At 35.8% G+C, this 19,459-nt stretch overlaps 2 protein-coding genes across 7 annotated transcripts; both read right to left on the bottom strand.

Moving 5' to 3' along the window:
• Positions 1-5,669: 5,669 nt before the first annotated feature.
• LOC110890773 lies at positions 5,670-18,283 on the bottom strand. Of its 6 annotated transcripts, none has more exons than XM_022138397.2 (5): positions 17,851-18,283; positions 16,463-17,246; positions 6,337-6,547; positions 6,043-6,244; positions 5,670-5,965 (listed from the first exon to the last, which is right to left on the bottom strand). In XM_022138397.2, exons 3-5 carry the CDS (start codon positions 6,526-6,528, stop codon positions 5,910-5,912), a joined length of 450 nt encoding a protein of 149 aa, XP_021994089.1. In that variant the 5' UTR covers positions 6,529-6,547; positions 16,463-17,246; positions 17,851-18,283; the 3' UTR covers positions 5,670-5,909. The 6 variants fall into 6 exon arrangements, 5 of the variants coding, with proteins under 5 accessions (XP_021994089.1, XP_021994091.1, XP_021994088.1 ...); XM_022138399.2 differs by lacking the exon at positions 17,851-18,283 and adding an exon at positions 17,472-17,615; XM_022138396.2 differs by lacking the exons at positions 16,463-17,246; positions 17,851-18,283 and adding an exon at positions 7,937-8,368 and having other exon boundaries at positions 6,337-7,332.
• On the bottom strand, positions 16,613-17,056 carry LOC110888591 (cell division cycle protein 123 homolog). The gene has a single exon (XM_022136111.1). The coding sequence runs from the start codon at positions 17,054-17,056 to the stop codon at positions 16,613-16,615; it is 444 nt and encodes a 147-aa protein (XP_021991803.1).
• Positions 18,284-19,459: the final 1,176 nt, after the last annotated feature.

The following is a 19,459-nucleotide window of genomic DNA, read 5'->3' as shown; positions in this document are numbered from 1 at the left end:
CAAATAAAACAACACAACTTTGAATGGATCAAACTGATTGAATATGATAAGATAATGGAACTATTATTTGATTAGGGTACAACCACTTAAGCACAATTTACAACCATACATGCATACAAAACAAATTGAATTTGGTAAGGTAATGGAACCATTATTTGATTAGGGTACAACCACTTAAGCACAACTTACAACCAATATTTGATTAAGGTACAACCACTTAAGCACAACTTACAACCCAACACTTAAGCACAACTTACAACCAATATTTGATTAAGGTACAACCACTTAAGCACAACTTATAACCAAACACTTAAACACAACTTATATCAAATATTTGATTAAGGTACAACTATTTAAACTCAACTTACAACCAAATATGCATACAAATGTTTCAAATTAATAGTATATAAATATGCCCCATTTTATAAGGAGTTTTCTAAATCTGGCAACTACAAAGTGAACGACAATTATTGAAGTTACTACAATAAATAATAAAAACATAAATTCTGCTAATTTGAGTTTTATGCGTATTAAACTATAATCGAAAAGTACAAAAAATGCAATACTTGGGTGAAAATCTTGATCGACACGATCCAGACCTTAGATCAAACAATTTGTGTTCGACAACTGGTTGGTGGTTTGCCGCTTGATCTGATTTGTTAAGACATTTCTGTTGCTTGCCCGTGGGTCGCGTAACTCCAATCATAGTACAAGTTATGCTCGTTTAAAGTTTAAGCCATTTTTGTCATGTTTCCCTAAGCAAGGTGGTCCATATATGAATTCGCCGGCTCTTGAATCTGAATGAATGTAAACCGTGAAAGAATGTAAGCTGGGAATCTAATTGATCTCTCAATCCCTATAAATATTACAAGATCTTTCCTCTATTTTGAGAAGAGATATACATTAACCCATTTACATATATATATCTATACAAATATACATTTTATAAAGAGTAAATTGTCATTTTAGTCTCTGAGTTTTGTCCCAATTTGCCATTTTAGTCTAAATAGTGTCATTATTATATATATTTGGACTAAATTGGCAAATTGCGACAAACCTCAGGGACTAAAATATAAATTTACTCTATTATAAATAATCTAATCTATTACACCCCACAGTCGAAGCGAGAGGAGGCCGAATGCTGAGACTGGATTTGAAATCTTCGAACAAAACTCGAGAAAGTCCTTTCGTGTCGGTACATGAATGGTATGAATGTGACCACATTGCACCAAATCATGAACAAAATGTATGTCAAGCTTGATGTGTTTGGTACGTTGATGTTGAACTGGATTACCCGAGAGATAAACCACGCTGATGTTATCACAATAAACTAAGCTGGCCTTAGGTAGAGGCCAATGTAATTCCAAAAGCAAATTACTTATCCAACATAGTTCAACCACCACATTTGCAACACCCTCGTATTCAACCTCTGCACTGGATCTAGAGACGATTGCTTGACGCTTAGACGACCAAGATAATAAATTAGGACCCAAATATACACAGTAGCCTAAAGTAGAACGACGAGTATCTGGACAACCAGCCCAATCCGCATCTGTGTATGCGCGTAACGAAAACTCGGTAAAGGGTCCAAGAGTCAAGCCAAGAGAAGTGGTTCCCTGCAGATACCGTATGATGCGTTTTAACATATTCCAATGATCTATACGAGGAGAGTGCATGTGCATGCATACCCGCTGAATCGCGTAGCTTATGGCAGGTCTAGTAAATGTGAGGTATTGAAGGGCACCAACATGACTACGGTAAAGTGTAGGGCCATCAAATGAAGGACTAGAAGCAGCACGGAGTTTTGAACCCAAGATCTTTCATGTCAAACTCACGAGCCAAGCGCTTCATAATGTCGATCCGTAATCGTTCATTTGAAGTGGTGAGTAGAATATCATCCACCTAAATAAGCAAGTAAGCAATATCACGATCATGAAGATAAATAAACAAGGAGTTGTCACACTTACTTTGCTGAAAACCAAGATTCAACACAAAATCTGTAAAGCTTTGATACCAAGCCTGGGGTGCCTCTTTTAAACCATAAAAGATTTCTAAAGTCGACACACATGGTCCAGAAAATGACAATGCCGAAAACCCATTGGCGGATACATGTATACTGTTTCACTCAAATTTCCATGTAAGAAGGCATTAGTAACGTCCAGTTGATGTATCGACCAAGACTGAGACAAATCAAGTGTCAAAACGGTCCGAATGGTGGTTGGTTTAACAAATGGACTAAATGTCTCACCACAATCAATTCCTATTTGTTGAGTACAACCATCACAAACTAAACGAGCCTTGTATCATTCCAAGGTATCATCCGACCTGAACTTGTGCTGACATAACCACAAACTACGAATGACATGCATATCAGGTGTTCTAGGGACTAATTCCCACGTCTTATTTTTAATTAAGGCATTAAATACGGTAGTCATGGCATGGTACCAATCTGGTACATGCATGATTATTTTCATGCGTGATTATGGTTTTCAACATGCGTGGTTTATGGTTTTTCAACATGCGTGATTAGGGTTTTGAGTTTTAAAACATGCGTAGTTTCATTTCGTACGTATAGTACGCAAATGAATATTGTCGTCAACACACCCATATATATATATATATATAACTATATAAAGCAAATGTGATGAATAGATATGTAATTTTGTCATACATATAAGTTTTGAAACAACATGTACAAATAAGTCCAAGCCTTATTGAGCGGCTAGAATACGAAAGTGCACAATTTTTTAAGACGCATTTGGGGGTAATATTGAAAAATCATCTCACTTCCGCATTTAAGATCCAGAATCTCAAGTGTCGAAACGGTCGTCGTGTAACTGTGTAAGAGAATGCTTGGCATTCTCAAATGTTAATTCATCACAGGAGTCCTTCAATCGAATAACCTCCCCCTTCAAGAAACCATCAATCTCTGGTTTGTATATGCTTTTATTTTCTTCATTTCCACATTCATAGTTGTCTTCATATAATCTTCTTAGATAAAGCTTCAATCCCTCTGTCTATGATATCGGTTTGGAAGTTCATGTGGTGGCGCTCAGTTTTTGGTGGAACGCAACAGAGACTCAGGTGGTGATTGCCATTCAAACACACATTAAAGACAGGTCCTGTGGGTGAATCGGGGAGAAGGGAGATGGCAGAAGCCCTAGCCGCGGTCGGATGAATCTGGCGAGTTATTCCGTTATATATACGTACTTATGTATGTATGACTTCCATCTTCAATTTTCTGTGTGTTCACTGTTGCTTTTGCAGGTTGATACATGCAATCTTCATGCCTGTCTTCTTTGCGAATACATGTGTTAAAGGTTTCATGTGCTTCTCAGAACTCTCCAGATACTTCATCATAGTCCAATCATATGTCAGTGTTAGAGGGTATATGAGGAATTTCATAGTAGAAAAAGAAAAAAGAAATATGAGATGCGTTATTTGTTGTCGTAGGATGTAGTTAATCCATAGTGCCTTCGGTATATTGAAGTTTTGATATCTAATTGTGAAGAAAAACTTGATATATCCCATTAAGCATATAATTTAGAGTTTTATTTCCACCATATAATCGAAGAATAGATTGTTAACATTCTTTTATTTATTCGATTTCCTCTTGTAGCTTCAGTACTTGTACTTGAATCTGAAACATTTACCACAGAGGAAGATCTGGTATTAAAGGTATTTGATGTTCCACAATGTTCCTTCTCCCTTGTATTCTATGTACAAATTTAAAACCTGTACCTTTCAAAACTTTTTCGCATTATCTGAAATCTACAACATAGAACGATTTGATGTAAAATTCCTTATCCTTAGTAGGTAAATGGACTTGTTATAACCTAAAATGACTCAGTGGGACATAAACTTCTAATATTTTTCTGTATTATTAATGTTCGCTCTACTGATAGTACGTCCTAAGAATACCCAAAGTTATATGCAATAGTAAAAAGCATCGACGAAGACAAAATAAGGTTTCTTTAACCTCGTCCCAAGTGATTCTTTCGATATTAGATGTTTAATTCCTTTGTCTACAATCCTAAAGATTCTTTGTTTTTAAATTTCCTTTCTCTTTTTGTCATGGATAATACATGAGAAACACATTTAGTAAGGGCAAGGAGCAAGCAAAGAAACAATGCCTTATAATAGGGTTTTTATAGTATGGTTATTAATAATTTATTAATACTTATATTGATTTATCCTTAGTGTTGGGATACTCATCAAGTCCAATACTTAAATGCTTCTATAATTCACAAATAGATAAAATAATATCCCAATTAAAAAAAAAACCAATTTTGTTATCCAATAGAGCACCTCGCTTACCCAACAATGAGTTTAACTATGTATCAGGTGGTGTAATGTTTTTGAAAGCTCTAAACGAAGTACAAAGTCGGGACCCTTTAAAATAAAGAAACATCGGTTTTATTTTCCACCTTCCAATTCTTAATCGGAAATTCTCTCGAGCACATTCTCAATCGGAAGCACTATATCAAAATTTAAAGATTCAAAGTATCAATAGGGATTTACGGTAAACAATGATCGAGTAAATTGCAATATATAGAGATTATTATAAAAAATAGCCGTTAATCCACACGGATTATCCTTGGCGGCGCCATTAATTTCCGGTAGTTTTACCTCTAATTTCTCCTCAATTTGTGACATTGAGCGCAAGTGGCGTTAGAGTTAGCGAAAATGACGATGGTTGCCTAAGTAAAAAACGAATTGCATATTACTTAGAGTTGTAATTGAGTTTTTTTTTTATATAAATTCTAAGATCATGTGTAGTGGAAGACACATATAATGCCCCAACCTTGGAGCGTTTGCGCCACGTGACAGTTCAGTCAGCAATGGGGCATTATGGGGCGTTTTTCTAAAATGAGTGTAGTAAGGATGTGAGCATTGTGTGGTATTATGTTAAAATGAGTGTAAAGAATTAAATAAAAAAAAAACAATAAAAAAAGGTATTGGCCAAACAAAAAGAAGGATACCTTTGATTAAACAAAGAATTGAACAAGAGGCGTGGAAAAAAGAACGCTCTGACAATTTTTTTTTTTTGAAAAAAAACACCCAGGGGGCGGGTGTGGGGCGTGGAGGGACGTTTTTCTTGGGAAAAACGCACAAAACCCTCCACTATGGGTGGTCTAATGTTGGTTCTTTAGTTGTGCCTTGCAATAAATATAGTTTTTGTTTAATTCATTTAAGCCTAAGACACTCATACACATACACTATATAAAACTAGTAGGTAACCCGCGCGTTGCGGCGGGATCATAGTTTTTGTAAGGGGTATATGCCTTCGGTGATAATCAAGTCAAAGTTTTTCATATTTTTTACCCAAACGAGACCCGTTTGACCCAAAAGAAAAATTATTTTTATTCGTTTTTGCTTATTAATACTCAAAAATTACAAATCTACAAACCTAAGTCATCAGCAAAAAAGTTATCTCTCTTTGCATATTCTAACACAACAGAAAGATTTGATGGTTTTATGGTCTTATGGATTAACTATTATGTAATAGAATATACTAAGGCGAAACCAATATAAAAAAGTTTTAATAATCTATGTTTGCTTTCTGTTGCACAAATCAACAAATTTATTAAATTAATTACTTAGTAAACGTTGAAAAAAATATCAAAATAGCAACAGAATTACCAGCAAAATGTTGTATAGTTCACTCCTAAAACAAAATGTCAATTTCCTAAAATTTAACATAAATAGGATATTAAAGCATAAAACCTACTCAAGTAAGATGTAATGTCACGAATTTAACAGATCAGTGAATCAAATTTAAGCAGCAAGTTATACATAAAAATCTTATCATTCTTTTGCAAGGTTAAACGGGTCGTGTTGGGGTTGACTCGAACTTTATGATAAAACGACCCACGATCACCATTACAAGTGAAAAGGCCACCAACCAATTAAATAGCCTGTGATTGTATTCCTTTATAAACGATGACTTCGACTTTCCCATCATCTGCACATTCACAAAAAGTGGTCCAGTCACCTTAAACAGATGTCTTTACGAATGAAACGACGATAGTTTATTGATACCGAGAATGTTGAAGACAAAAAGCATATATGGTTTTAGATGGCCCAACGCACTCTTTTCCAAAACTTTGGTTGCATTGAACTTGGCCATGGACAGTAGTCTGAGTACTTGAAGTTGGTCCATTTGGTCCTCGCACTTTATATGCAGTGCCTCACACAGTTTTGACGACTGATATTGGTTTGCCATCATAAAATTCTTAAACATCTGCCAAAAAAATATTAATATTTAGAACTTAATTTACCATATTTAAAAGAAATCTAGTAAAGACTGAGTGCACTAAATGCTCACATTTTTACCTTTTCAATATCTTCATCGAGTGCTTCAACAGATTTCTTGGCATGGTGACGGCCAAAATGTTGTTCGTCAAAAGATTTCAGAGATTCGGCTCTTGAAGCTTCATGGATGCATTGTAAAGATTCCTCGTGAATCGGTAAAATCACTTTCGTCATGCTATCCTCGTATACACGGATTATCCTTGGCGGCGCCATTAACTTCCCGTAGTTTTACCTCTAATTTCTCCTCAATTTGTGACATTGAGCGCAAGTGGCGTTAGAGTTAGCGAGAATGACGATGGTTGCCTAAGTTAAAAACGAATTGCATATTACTTAGAGTTGTAGTTGAGTTTTTTTTTTTTTTTTTTTATATATAAATTCTAAGATCATGTGTAGTGGAAGACACAAATAATGCCCCAACCACTCCCTTCACTTGTATCCAGATAACCATATGGAACCGCAGTTTTCAACCCCGGTCTCACCCCAAATTGGCTCTCCACAATCCTAAACTCTGGTTCCCTCATCAACTGCTCCGATTCCAGTTCCGCCCATGTGAACAGCAATGGCAACGTAATCTCACACCACGGATTGAAATCCAAAAGCTTGACTTTCATATCCTTTCGAACATAAACATCAAGCGTGTAACTTTCCGACTCAAATCCCATGCTCACCTTGTCCATATAAAACTCGTCTATCACCTTTTCCATATCATGCTTCTTCTCGGTCAGAATCGGGTAAAACGTGTTGACTTCCCGTTGGGAGATTCCAACTAAGACGTTGTTGCGTATGAAGACTCGAAACTCCCTCTCAGTTGGAGATCCGGGCACCATTTTCTAAGCGCAAGGAAGAAACGGGCCGTAATCTTCAATATTGAGTGATTGTTTACACTCTATGTCAACACTATTTTCAGCTCCTGTTTCAAGATTTGGGACCTTACCTGTAGTTTCTTCCCCGTCACCTTCAAAGCTACTATCGTCATCATCAAGATACTCAGAATTCGGCTCATAAGTTGACTTGAACCTAAAAAGATCAAAAACCCAATTAAAATTAGTAATTTAACATCAAGAAATTACAAAATCTGCTTTGATTTAAACCCTATTTTAAAACTCAACAAAAGCCTAGCTGATTTCTTAAGATGTGGTTTTTCAAAAATCTTCAACTTGAAGTTTCAAGAATACCACCTAGTATCAAGTAACAAACCAGATATGAAATTCATTTTTCAAGTCAAATTCTTGCAAAATTAACACTGAAATATACAAAAAGTAGTGGCAACTAAAATTGAGGAACCACTTCACATAAAAATCAGAACCCATCTTGAGTTTCAATCAGAAATCCTTTGAGAATCCAAAGATGAGTTCTTCAGCAAAGCAGCAACATAAGTTCAAAACTTTTAGTTGCTTATAAACAGTATATTTAAACCCTAAAGAGCAAAAATCTCCTACACCAATATCTAGCAGCATAAATGTAATAAAACAAGATTAACAACAACAACAACAACATATAGAAACAAGATATGATCTTCATCTTCAAGAAAAAAAAAAAAAAAAAGAAACCCAATTCATATTGAAAGAAAACAGTGACGACTGAAGAATGTTTCAAGAAAGTGTGAGTAAAAAGAAGATACCATCTGGTGCTGAAATCGTTGCCGGTGATTCGCCTCAACCTAGGCTCTCCACCGGTACAACCTAGTGGTCAGAATAGTCGCTCGCTGGTGATTCCTTTTATCCTCGCCGATTTTCCCCAATTCTTCTCTCTGACGTTTCTCTCTCTCTCTCATCGATAATATGGGATATGTTTTACCGTTCAATTGAGTTCAAAGAATTATAGCATAGAGGGGGTGATGGAAACCGCCGGAATGCGACTCTTCATTTGCAATGGAAGACGGAAGGCACGATGGGTTTTAAGGGGGGCATGTTTGGAAACAGGGGACAAAAATGGGGGATATTAGCTTGAGAATTCCTATGGCGTCTTCAATTTTCACCCAACATTGAATCTTCTGTTACAATCATCAATAATCAAGCACGAAATCACTGAAACCTAGTATAGTATAGATAAAAGGGTAGAGGGGTAGAATTGGAAGAAACCTAGTATAGATAAAAGGGTAGAGGGGTAGAATTGGAAGAAAATTGTAAAATTAGTGGGTTTTGTCTAGATTTTTAGTCTGTCATCTTAAAAAAAATGAGTGTTAATTTACTATTTTGTACATGGGAAATGTTTATATATAGTATATAGATATAGATAGACTAGTCTAAGTCCCCGTGTAATACACGGATGGCTAAACAACAAAAAATGTATACTTTAATACGTAAATACTTTATTACAGGTTTGTTCTAATATTAAGATAAATAAGATCTTATAAAAATTAATTAACGATTACATTTCATATTAATTATCATGTATACGTCTATAAATAATTTTTTGAAATGAAAGAAATGTTGTATTAAATCTACAAAAAAAATAAATAAATTGGATTTAAATCACAAACCCGCTTTTCCCACTTTTACATAAAAGTAGTTAACTCTTACCTAATAAAAAATGTCCACATTAAATCACAACCCCGCTTTTCCCACTTTTATATAAAAGCATCAAATTGCATATTTAGGTATAATTAATAGTAATTATGTTACATCTAGGGGTGCAAACGAGCCGAGCCGAGCCCGAGCTCGCCAGGCTCGAGCTCGAGCTCGGCTCGATTCGAGCTTTGTTTTCAAAGCTCGATTCGAGCTTTGTTTTCAAAGCTCGAGCTCGACTCGTTTGTATTTTATCAAGCTCGAGCTCGGCTCGGGCTCGGCTCGTTTATTATCTATTAATTAGTATATTAAAAAAAAAATAATATAAATAATAGACTTTTTAGGCTTGCGAGCTCGATAAGTAAAGCTCGGGCTCGGGCTCGTTTACTAAATAAGCTTATTTTTAGGTTCGAGGTCGGCTTGTAAACAAGTTTAAATAAGCTCGGCTCGTTTACACTAAGGCTCGATAAGGCTCGACGAGCCTAACGGGCTTCACATATGAGGCTCGAGCTCGGGCTCGATAAACAAACGAGCTTTGTTTTGAGGCTCAAGCTCGGCTCGGGCTCGATACGGCTCGGCTCGTTTCGAGCTTTTTCTCGAGCCGATCTCGAGTAGATCGCGAGCCGCTCGGCTCGTTTGCACTCCTAGTTACATCAAATGGTTTTATAAAAAAAAAATTGCAGCCAAAGAATCCCCTAAGAGCAGATGTGTAGCCTTGAAAATATGGAGCTTCTTTTCATCCATTAACCTGTAAACTGTTTCCACAATATACATTTATAACATTAATCGATATTAGCTTCATAATAAAAACGGGGCAACTAATAAAATTTATAATATGATAATTTCACCCTTCTCATTTTCCTTAAGCTTTATATGTATGCAAATGAGTATATATGACATAATTCTTTTGTTGGGTGGTTATAATAATATTATCCCAGTTGAAGATAACGTCAATACTATCATTAAATTAGATAATCAGCACATGGAGTCAACTACAAGAAAGTCAACTTAGAATGCATTTTATAAAAAGACATAACACGAGTCGATTATTAATAAAGCACTCATATCTCCTAAAATGCTTAAATATGTACAAAAATATTACCGGAACACAAGGGCTTTTAGTCTCAACATGATTACCAGACGACGCGTCTCTCCATTTTGAAGCTAAAGATCCAACAATATCAATCCATCAAAAGCATTATCAGGCCACTTTCAATCCGTTTGACCCATTCCCATTTAGGTAACTTAATTTTCACTTAACCCATTGACCCACTTGAAATAACAATAACCAAATGACCCATTCATAGGTAAATGGATAACAAATTGCGGCCTTCGCCATTCTTAAACATTAATCAACGGGTCAACTTGTTAAGAAAAAAAATCTTCAAAACACTGACCTTGTCGCAATTTGTTTTTTCCCATGTGAGATAAAAAAACTAACAGTTTGGAAATGTTACTCGACCCACCCTTCAATGCACATATATAGCAGACTACACAATTCCTATGTGAAGTCCGAATGATGTATAAAGGATGCACCGGAGGAAAATTAACATAAAAAAGAAGAATAACTACATACCTATGGCTATGGTGGCCCATTGCATACTCTTCATGAACCATCTTGTGTATCTCCTTCCTCCGATTATATGATGTAAGAATAGATAACTCTTTTAGTTTTGTTGTAGACTTGCAGCATGTAAGAAAATGATTCCTTAACCTCTGAATAACCAAATAAAATAATCTGAAGCATAATATGTTATCCAAACACTAAATGCTGGTCATTACAACTTCAAGTTGCAATTATCTATTAGTAGTCCATATCATCCAACCATTAATTTTAGATCATGAAAAAATCTAAACCCATCGAATCTCAACAACTCAATTAATATTAGCTCATGGATAAATCAAAACCCATATAATTCTTTAGAAATTATATTATGAACCCGACAATAAAAAAAAGATGACTAACGAACAAAATCAACTTCCATATGAGTTTAAATTACATGAACATGAAGATAAAATCTAGAAAATCAGTACTGAATCCATTACTCCAAAACGACTACATTAAGCTCGAAATCAACAGTGAGTTTTAAAGAATTACAAAATTATGGTTTTAAAAGACCAATATGATAACAGATGACCTATTGAGTGTCAAGAGTTCCATTGCTTTCAACTATTAAAACCAACTATCAATTGTGATTTAGGGGGTATTTAGTGTTGTGTTTAAAGCAATTATGTGATTTGAAAGTTTGTTTTGAGCCTCTAGGTGTTTGAAAATTCAGATTATACAATGTTTAGATGTGAATTGAGGTAAAAATAAATCAGAGTCTGTTTTGTTGCAGCAACTCCTAAATTTATTTTACCCTTACATAATCAATAAGTCATACCCAGATACACTTTACCCAAAGTCTGATGAAAGTAATAATACGAAAATATAGAACTCACAAAAATCCATGATGTGGTTCCTACATATTGAACAATTATTGACGACAGTATCTGCATCAACCAACAAACTAACTAAGAAAAAAATCACACATACTTAAAAAAGTAGAAAGACAGAAATTGTACCCCAAGCCCAAAGAGCAAGAGCGTTCCACTTTTTGATTTCCAAACGCTTAATGTAAATGTAATTTTAATGAAAAACACTTTAACATGCCAAACAACGTTCCACATCGATGTCCACAAAACCCAACAAACCTAACCAAAAACTCAAAGAAACAGGAGAAGAGCATGGCGCATACCGGACAACCTCTGAGCATCACCATCATCGGTCAGTTAATGATTTTAGTATTCCACCTCTGTATCATTTCACAATACGTTTTCGACAAAGATGGTGTTAAGATGGTGACCGATGACCATTTATCTGAGTATGACCCACTGCCATCTCAAAGTAATTTTATCTGAGTTAGCTTTTTTAATTGTTAAATCGACCCATTAAAGATAAAACATAATCGACCCATTATTAACTGGTCGAAGTTGCAAAATCTATATTGATGCCAATTTCCTTTGAATGCACATAACAAAAAAACAGTAAAACATGTGAGTTGCCAGTTTACTTACACCTGTATTTACAAAAAAAAAAAAGTAAACACTTACCTTGGAATGAAACTGGCAATCATCCTCCTTTACTACAAATGGCTCACCGGTTGTTGAAAACCATCCCTCTTTTTCTTAATCACCACAATGGTATGGCTAACAATCACCACCGCCCACAACCACTAACAACTGATCTGCCACCAGATTTTCGCACTCAAACCACCTGCTACACTCATGCCTCTCTATAAAACAACAATTAAAAAACACATAACTCCAATAGTTTTCCAAATATATGTATTAGTTCATTTACCATAAAAGTTTAACTTTGTCTCAATCTTAGCATACCAGTAATAACAAAAACTCTATGTCCAATTAGTTATTTGCTCTCCTTGTCTTCAGTATCCATGGCCTGCACCCAAAATTCGACACCAACTTAATTATGAAAGCAAAGTAAAGATAAGTAGCAAAACAAAAAAAATATATTAGGTAGGTATGGTGGTCATTTCCCTGATAACGCTAAAAAACTATTACACTCCTTGTGAGAATTAGGAAATCCAAAACGCAAATCGTTACAGTCTTAAATGGAACTCATTTAGATAGGTTTGGTTCTCCTCGATTTGATATTTTAATCTTCCGGTGTTGGTACTGTCTGATGAGCACCCGTAACAATCAGTAGAAGTCAATCTGGTGAGCCAAAATGCCACCTACACATAACATTTTACAAAATTAAACAATTATTTAAATAACATTAATACATAAATGTCAGCTGGAAAAATTAGAAACAATGCAGTCAAGTGGAACAAAAAAATGAAGAATTAACTATGTAAAACACAACCCAAATGGGTTTGAGTGAAGAGTCAAAAAGTCATGACTCTTCAATTTTTAACATAAACAAACTGAGTCAGTTGAAATAGGGTTTGTATACTAATAGTTTTTCATCCATATTTATAAACCTTTTGTAAATAAATAATGCACTAAGTGTGATAATTAAAGACAATATTATCACATTAATAACATGCATTTAGGAGTTTTATGCACAATTATGATAACCACAACTCAAATGGGGTTGAGTACCAGGTGAAAACGTTAAACAAGTCCTCTTAACACAACTTTTATTAAATAACCGGTGCAACAAAGATTATTATTATTACAATAATAGTTGTAATTAACTACCTATTTGCTCCGTTTGAGATAAGAGACAAATCACATGGTTTAGTGACTCATCTTTTGCTTATTCTAGCATCTGTCAATTTAGGAAAAGCAAGATTGAAAAACATATTTCATTCCTGTTCTTTTGTAACACCTCGAAATTTTGTATCCAATAAAGTGCTGACACGTGTCTTGAGTTTACACGTGGCATTAAATAATAAATAAAGGACTAAAGTTGACAAACCTTGAAAGTATGTAAATTCGAGGGTTGAAAATGTCAACAAAGGGTAAATATACGGTATAGTAACCCTAAATGATGCTCGTACCTTCAAACGAATGAATCATGGATCGTACGGAGCGAAATGCGGAAGAAAGTGAGAGATTACAAACTACAGGGGTTAATTGTGTCAACATGTTTAATTTATACCTCTGAGTGACCCTTTGACAAACCCGAGGCTTTGTAACAGTAAAATACGCTCACTGGAATATACGATATAAATTCCGCGAAGTTCCGTTTTAAAACGAGAAAGTTATGATCAAATTCGTATAAGAGGGGCGTCAACAATAAAAGTTAAGGCTTTTCGGATAGTAATTAAACTAACCGGGGACTTAACAATGCGGGTAAAGGTCACGAGGCCCTTAATTGTAAATAATCGAGGGCCAAATCGCAAAGTTACCCCTTCAAAACCGAAAGGTCAGATTAATCATTACAAAAGATATGAAAATCTTGAAAAACAAGCCCAATGCGGGCCGCGTCAGAGATATGCATGATTTAATGCGGGCCGCGCGCCACCTGCAGATTTGTTTTCTGACTTAAAGATTCAGGCGGCCCGCGTCTGAGTCGCTTGAATCCTAATGCGGGCCGCGTGAAGGTCCCAGATGCAGAAAGTTTGGACAGATTCAATGTTTGAGCTTGTGAACGATCATTGATGCATTAATTGAAGCATGGGCGCCCTCTACATGTCCCCTAGCACCCAGGGACACCTGCTGATCATCCATGAACCATTGTAGGTTGAGTTGTAATGATCTTGAGCTAAATTTTTCACTATAAAAGGCAAGGTAGTGTTCCATTGTTCAACACACCTCAAACCTGCCTTCTAGTTCATTTATGGAGCTCTCAAGCATTCTTCTAACATCCTTAGTCGTGCACCAAGCTTCTGTAAGTATGCCAACCCTTTTGTGGCTTAGTTTATGCATAGTTTAGCTTAAAAGTCAATCCGTCGTAATTAACGATTGACTTTACGATAAATCACAAATGGTCCAGTGGTTTGTCGAATCAAAGGTAGTTATATGTTGGTAATCATGTGGGCTTTAAACCCCTAAAAGGGCACCCTCTGATTCCCACTCTAACTAGTCCGAATGTCGAGTCAAACGTGCTTAGAAAAAGTCAACAGAAATGCTATTTTGCGATTTCTTGCATAATCAGTAATATAGATGGTGTGTAACCTGTTTTAACACTCATAAAACATGATAATAAGTATATTAACAAGCAAGCTGAAGGCTCTAGCAATAAGGGTCGTCAGCACAAACAATTTCATAAAGGTTTAAAATGATGTTAATTGTCTTTTTGTTAGGATCGAGCACACACATAAACCGAAATACGATACGCGAAAGCAATAATGAACACAACGATTTACGTGGTTCGGTCTAAACTGATCTACGTCCACGGATGGCAACTAGGATATTTTCGTTGAGGTATTAAGCATTACAAGTACAAGAGATTATTATATAGACTACATAATAATAATAATAATAATAATAATAATAATAATAATAATAATAATAATAATAATAATAATAATAATTTGATACTAATTAATAGCAACGCATATTCCACACATTTGATACTAATTAAAAACTTTGTTTATCAACATCCCGTCGCAACGCGCGGGTATCGTCAACTTGTTATTTTACAAAAACCAATATCAAATTTCTTTTGTTTGGTTATTTTTAATCAATTATGATATTTTTAGACATCTTGGAATTTGGATTTTAAAAGTCGAACCCATGGATGTTTACCTTTTGATTTTTTTGACTACTTAGGGGGTGTTTGGTGTTGCGTTTTCAAAATAGATTATGCGTTTTCAAAATAGATTTTGCGTTGCGTTTTGAAAAAACATGTAGGTACATGCTTCTCCAAAACTGCGTTTTGAAGGCAAATAATCACTTTTTTCATCCAAACACTTTTTTAGATTATTTATGTTTTACAAACGCAATAATCAAATAATCACTTCAAAACGTAATCCCAAACACCCTCTTAATATGTTTACCTTTTGTTTACATTCTTCTAAATATTACTCTAGTTCAGTTAATAATGGATGGGTTGCACATGAAATATTTTTAGGTAAAACAATTGATGACACCAAAGCGGTACCAATGTGGTAAAGTACCGAAATACCGGCACCATACCTGTACCGAATCTATAAATACGGTACGGTAATCGGTATCCACATTTCCTAAATTTTGATAACGGTATTTGCGGTATGTACCGATATCGTACCGATCTCATCCCAACTAGTGAGCCCCACCTTTATTCCCCTCCCACACCTTCACCGCATGCGGCAAGTGTTCACCGCAAAAAGCCTCACCGCACGACATTCTGGTGATGGCGGCACTCTCCCCGTGTCGTAGTTCCCCTCATCGCATGCTTTACCACGTCGACCCGTCTACCCTTACACGAATACAAAACCTATGTTATCAAAATAAAATAAATACAATAGTCACACGTATTTACGTCTTTAGGGTGTAAGGGACACTCCTCTAAGTGGGGAGTGACCTCTCTTACCCACAGACAATCAGCACGCGCCACGTCAACTCCCCACTTAACTCCCCCCACACCCTCAATTTGATGGCGACACTCCTCTCTTGGGGGCTTGTTTTTTTTTTGTTTTTTTATTTGTTGTAATTATGCATGTATTATAAATTAAACAAATATTAATAAAAATTAAATACAATTTAAGAAAAGATATTTCATAAATTAAAAATAAAAATTACATTCAAACTAGAAAAATAAAAAAAACAAACTACTCGTCGTCGGAATTCGCTTTAAGGTGAGGTAGATCTAAACGTTCGAGATGCTTAACGAGATCGTGTTTTAGTCTCCAATGCGTTTCTTCGTCAATGAGCTTGCTAAAAGCAGTATCATCGAAGACGGGAACTCGGAATCCATTTTTTTTAAGATTGGGTAAAAAATTAGATGAGTTGAAGGGTTTAGGAGAATAATGTAGTTGGAGTTGTTTTGGGTTTGAAAAATAAAATATTGAAGTGGGTTAGTATTTATAGGGTTTAGGAAATTTTTTTTAAATATATAACGGCTATATAGCCGTTTTAATATAAAAAACGGTCAAAAATTACAAATCTCAATCGGTGAACACAACTCGCTCCTCACACCCCGATTTGGGTCACCGAGGGAATGGCGGCATTGTTCCCGAGCGAGGTTCACACTCACGTAGTTTTACCTCTAATTTCTCCTCAATTTGTGACATTGAGCGCAAGTGGCGTTAGAGTTAGCGAGAATGACGATGGTTGCCTAAGTTAAAAACGAATTGCATATTACTTAGAGTTGTAGTTGAGTTTTTTTTTTTTTTTTTTATATATAAATTCTAAGATCATGTGTAGTGGAAGACACAAATAATGCCCCAACCACTCCCTTCACTTGTATCCAGATAACCATATGGAACCGCAGTTTTCAACCCCGGTCTCACCCCAAATTGGCTCTCCACAATCCTAAACTCTGGTTCCCTCATCAACTGCTCCGATTCCAGTTCCGCCCATGTGAACAGCAATGGCAACGTAATCTCACACCACGGATTGAAATCCAAAAGCTTGACTTTCATATCCTTTCGAACATAAACATCAAGCGTGTAACTTTCCGACTCAAATCCCATGCTCACCTTGTCCATATAAAACTCGTCTATCACCTTTTCCATATCATGCTTCTTCTCGGTCAGAATCGGGTAAAACGTGTTGACTTCCCGTTGGGAGATTCCAACTAAGACGTTGTTGCGTATGAAGACTCGAAACTCCCTCTCAGTTGGAGATCCGGGCACCATTTTCTAAGCGCAAGGAAGAAACGGGCCGTAATCTTCAATATTGAGTGATTGTTTACACTCTATGTCAACACTATTTTCAGCTCCTGTTTCAAGATTTGGGACCTTACCTGTAGTTTCTTCCCCGTCACCTTCAAAGCTACTATCGTCATCATCAAGATACTCAGAATTCGGCTCATAAGTTGACTTGAACCTAAAAAGATCAAAAACCCAATTAAAATTAGTAATTTAACATCAAGAAATTACAAAATCTGCTTTGATTTAAACCCTATTTTAAAACTCAACAAAAGCCTAGCTGATTTCTTAAGATGTGGTTTTTCAAAAATCTTCAACTTGAAGTTTCAAGAATACCACCTAGTATCAAGTAACAAACCAGATATGAAATTCATTTTTCAAGTCAAATTCTTGCAAAATTAACACTGAAATATACAAAAAGTAGTGGCAACTAAAATTGAGGAACCACTTCACATAAAAATCAGAACCCATCTTGAGTTTCAATCAGAAATCCTTTGAGAATCCAAAGATGAGTTCTTCAGCAAAGCAGCAACATAAGTTCAAAACTTTTAGTTGCTTATAAACAGTATATTTAAACCCTAAAGAGCAAAAATCTCCTACACCAATATCTAGCAGCATAAATGTAATAAAACAAGATTAACAACAACAACAACAACATATAGAAACAAGATATGATCTTCATCTTCAAGAAAAAAAAAAAAAAAAAGAAACCCAATTCATATTGAAAGAAAACAGTGACGACTGAAGAATGTTTCAAGAAAGTGTGAGTAAAAAGAAGATACCATCTGGTGCTGAAATCGTTGCCGGTGATTCGCCTCAACCTAGGCTCTCCACCGGTACAACCTAGTGGTCAGAATAGTCGCTCGCTGGTGATTCCTTTTATCCTCGCCGATTTTCCCCAATTCTTCTCTCTGACGTTTCTCTCTCTCTCTCATCGATAATATGGGATATGTTTTACCGTTCAATTGAGTTCAAAGAATTATAGCATAGAGGGGGTGATGGAAACCGCCGGAATGCGACTCTTCATTTGCAATGGAAGACGGAAGGCACGATGGGTTTTAAGGGGGGCATGTTTGGAAACAGGGGACAAAAATGGGGGATATTAGCTTGAGAATTCCTATGGCGTCTTCAATTTTCACCCAACATTGAATCTTCTGTTACAATCATCAATAATCAAGCACGAAATCACTGAAACCTAGTATAGTATAGATAAAAGGGTAGAGGGGTAGAATTGGAAGAAACCTAGTATAGATAAAAGGGTAGAGGGGTAGAATTGGAAGAAAATTGTAAAATTAGTGGGTTTTGTCTAGATTTTTAGTCTGTCATCTTAAAAAAAATGAGTGTTAATTTACTATTTTGTACATGGGAAATGTTTATATATAGTATATAGATATAGATAGACTAGTCTAAGTCCCCGTGTAATACACGGATGGCTAAACAACAAAAAATGTATACTTTAATACGTAAATACTTTATTACAGGTTTGTTCTAATATTAAGATAAATAAGATCTTATAAAAATTAATTAACGATTACATTTCATATTAATTATCATGTATACGTCTATAAATAATTTTTTGAAATGAAAGAAATGTTGTATTAAATCTACAAAAAAAAAAATAAATTGGATTTAAATCACAAACCCGCTTTTCCCACTTTTACATAAAAGTAGTTAACTCTTACCTAATAAAAAATGTCCACATTAAATCACAACCCCGCTTTTCCCACTTTTATATAAAAGCATCAAATTGCATATTTAGGTATAATTAATAGTAATTATGTTACATCTAGGGGTGCAAACGAGCCGAGCCGAGCCAAGCCCGAGCTCGCCAGGCTCGAGCTCGAGCTCGGCTCGATTCGAGCTTTGTTTTAAAGCTCGATTCGAGCTTTGTTTTCAAAGCTCGAGCTCGACTCGTTTGTATTTTATCAAGCTCGAGCTCGGCTCGGGCTCGGCTCGTTTATTATCTATTAATTAGTATATTAAAAAAAATAATATAAATAATAGACTTTTTAGGCTTGCGAGCTCGATAAGTAAAGCTCGGGCTCGGGCTCGTTTACTAAATAAGCTTATTTTTAGGTTCGAGGTCGGCTTGTAAACAAGTTTAAATAAGCTCGGCTCGTTTACACTAAGGCTCGATAAGGCTCGACGAGCCTAACGGGCTTCACATATGAGGCTCGAGCTCGGGCTCGATAAACAAACGAGCTTTGTTTTGAGGCTCAAGCTCGGCTCGGGCTCGATACGGCTCGGCTCGTTTCGAGCTTTTTCTCGAGCCGATCTCGAGTAGATCGCGAGCCGCTCGGCTCGTTTGCACTCCTAGTTACATCAAATGGTTTTATAAAAAAAAAATTGCAGCCAAAGAATCCCCTAAGAGCAGATGTGTAGCCTTGAAAA

Source organism: Helianthus annuus, chromosome 4 (assembly GCF_002127325.2).
Source record: "Helianthus annuus cultivar XRQ/B chromosome 4, HanXRQr2.0-SUNRISE, whole genome shotgun sequence".
In the NCBI taxonomy this organism is placed as follows: Eukaryota; Viridiplantae; Streptophyta; class Magnoliopsida; order Asterales; family Asteraceae; genus Helianthus; species Helianthus annuus.
The sequence above is the reverse complement of the archived record's forward strand: the minus strand, read 5'-3'. Positions and strand labels throughout refer to the sequence as shown.

Bases quoted from the DNA above. Each gene is read 5' to 3' on its own strand.
- LOC110890773 (XM_022138397.2), bottom strand. From the start codon at position 6,528: ATGGCGCCGCCAAGGATAATCCGTGTATACGAGGATAGCATGACGAAA. The intron at 6,245-6,336 runs GTAAAAATGTGA...TTTTTTTGGCAG, and splicing joins TCGATGAAGATATTGAAAAG to ATGTTTAAGAATTTTATGAT. The intron at 5,966-6,042 runs GTATCAATAAAC...GTGAATGTGCAG, and splicing joins TTTTGTCTTCAACATTCTCG to ATGATGGGAAAGTCGAAGTC.
- LOC110888591 (XM_022136111.1), bottom strand. From the start codon at position 17,056: ATGGTGCCCGGATCTCCAACTGAGAGGGAGTTTCGAGTCTTCATACGC.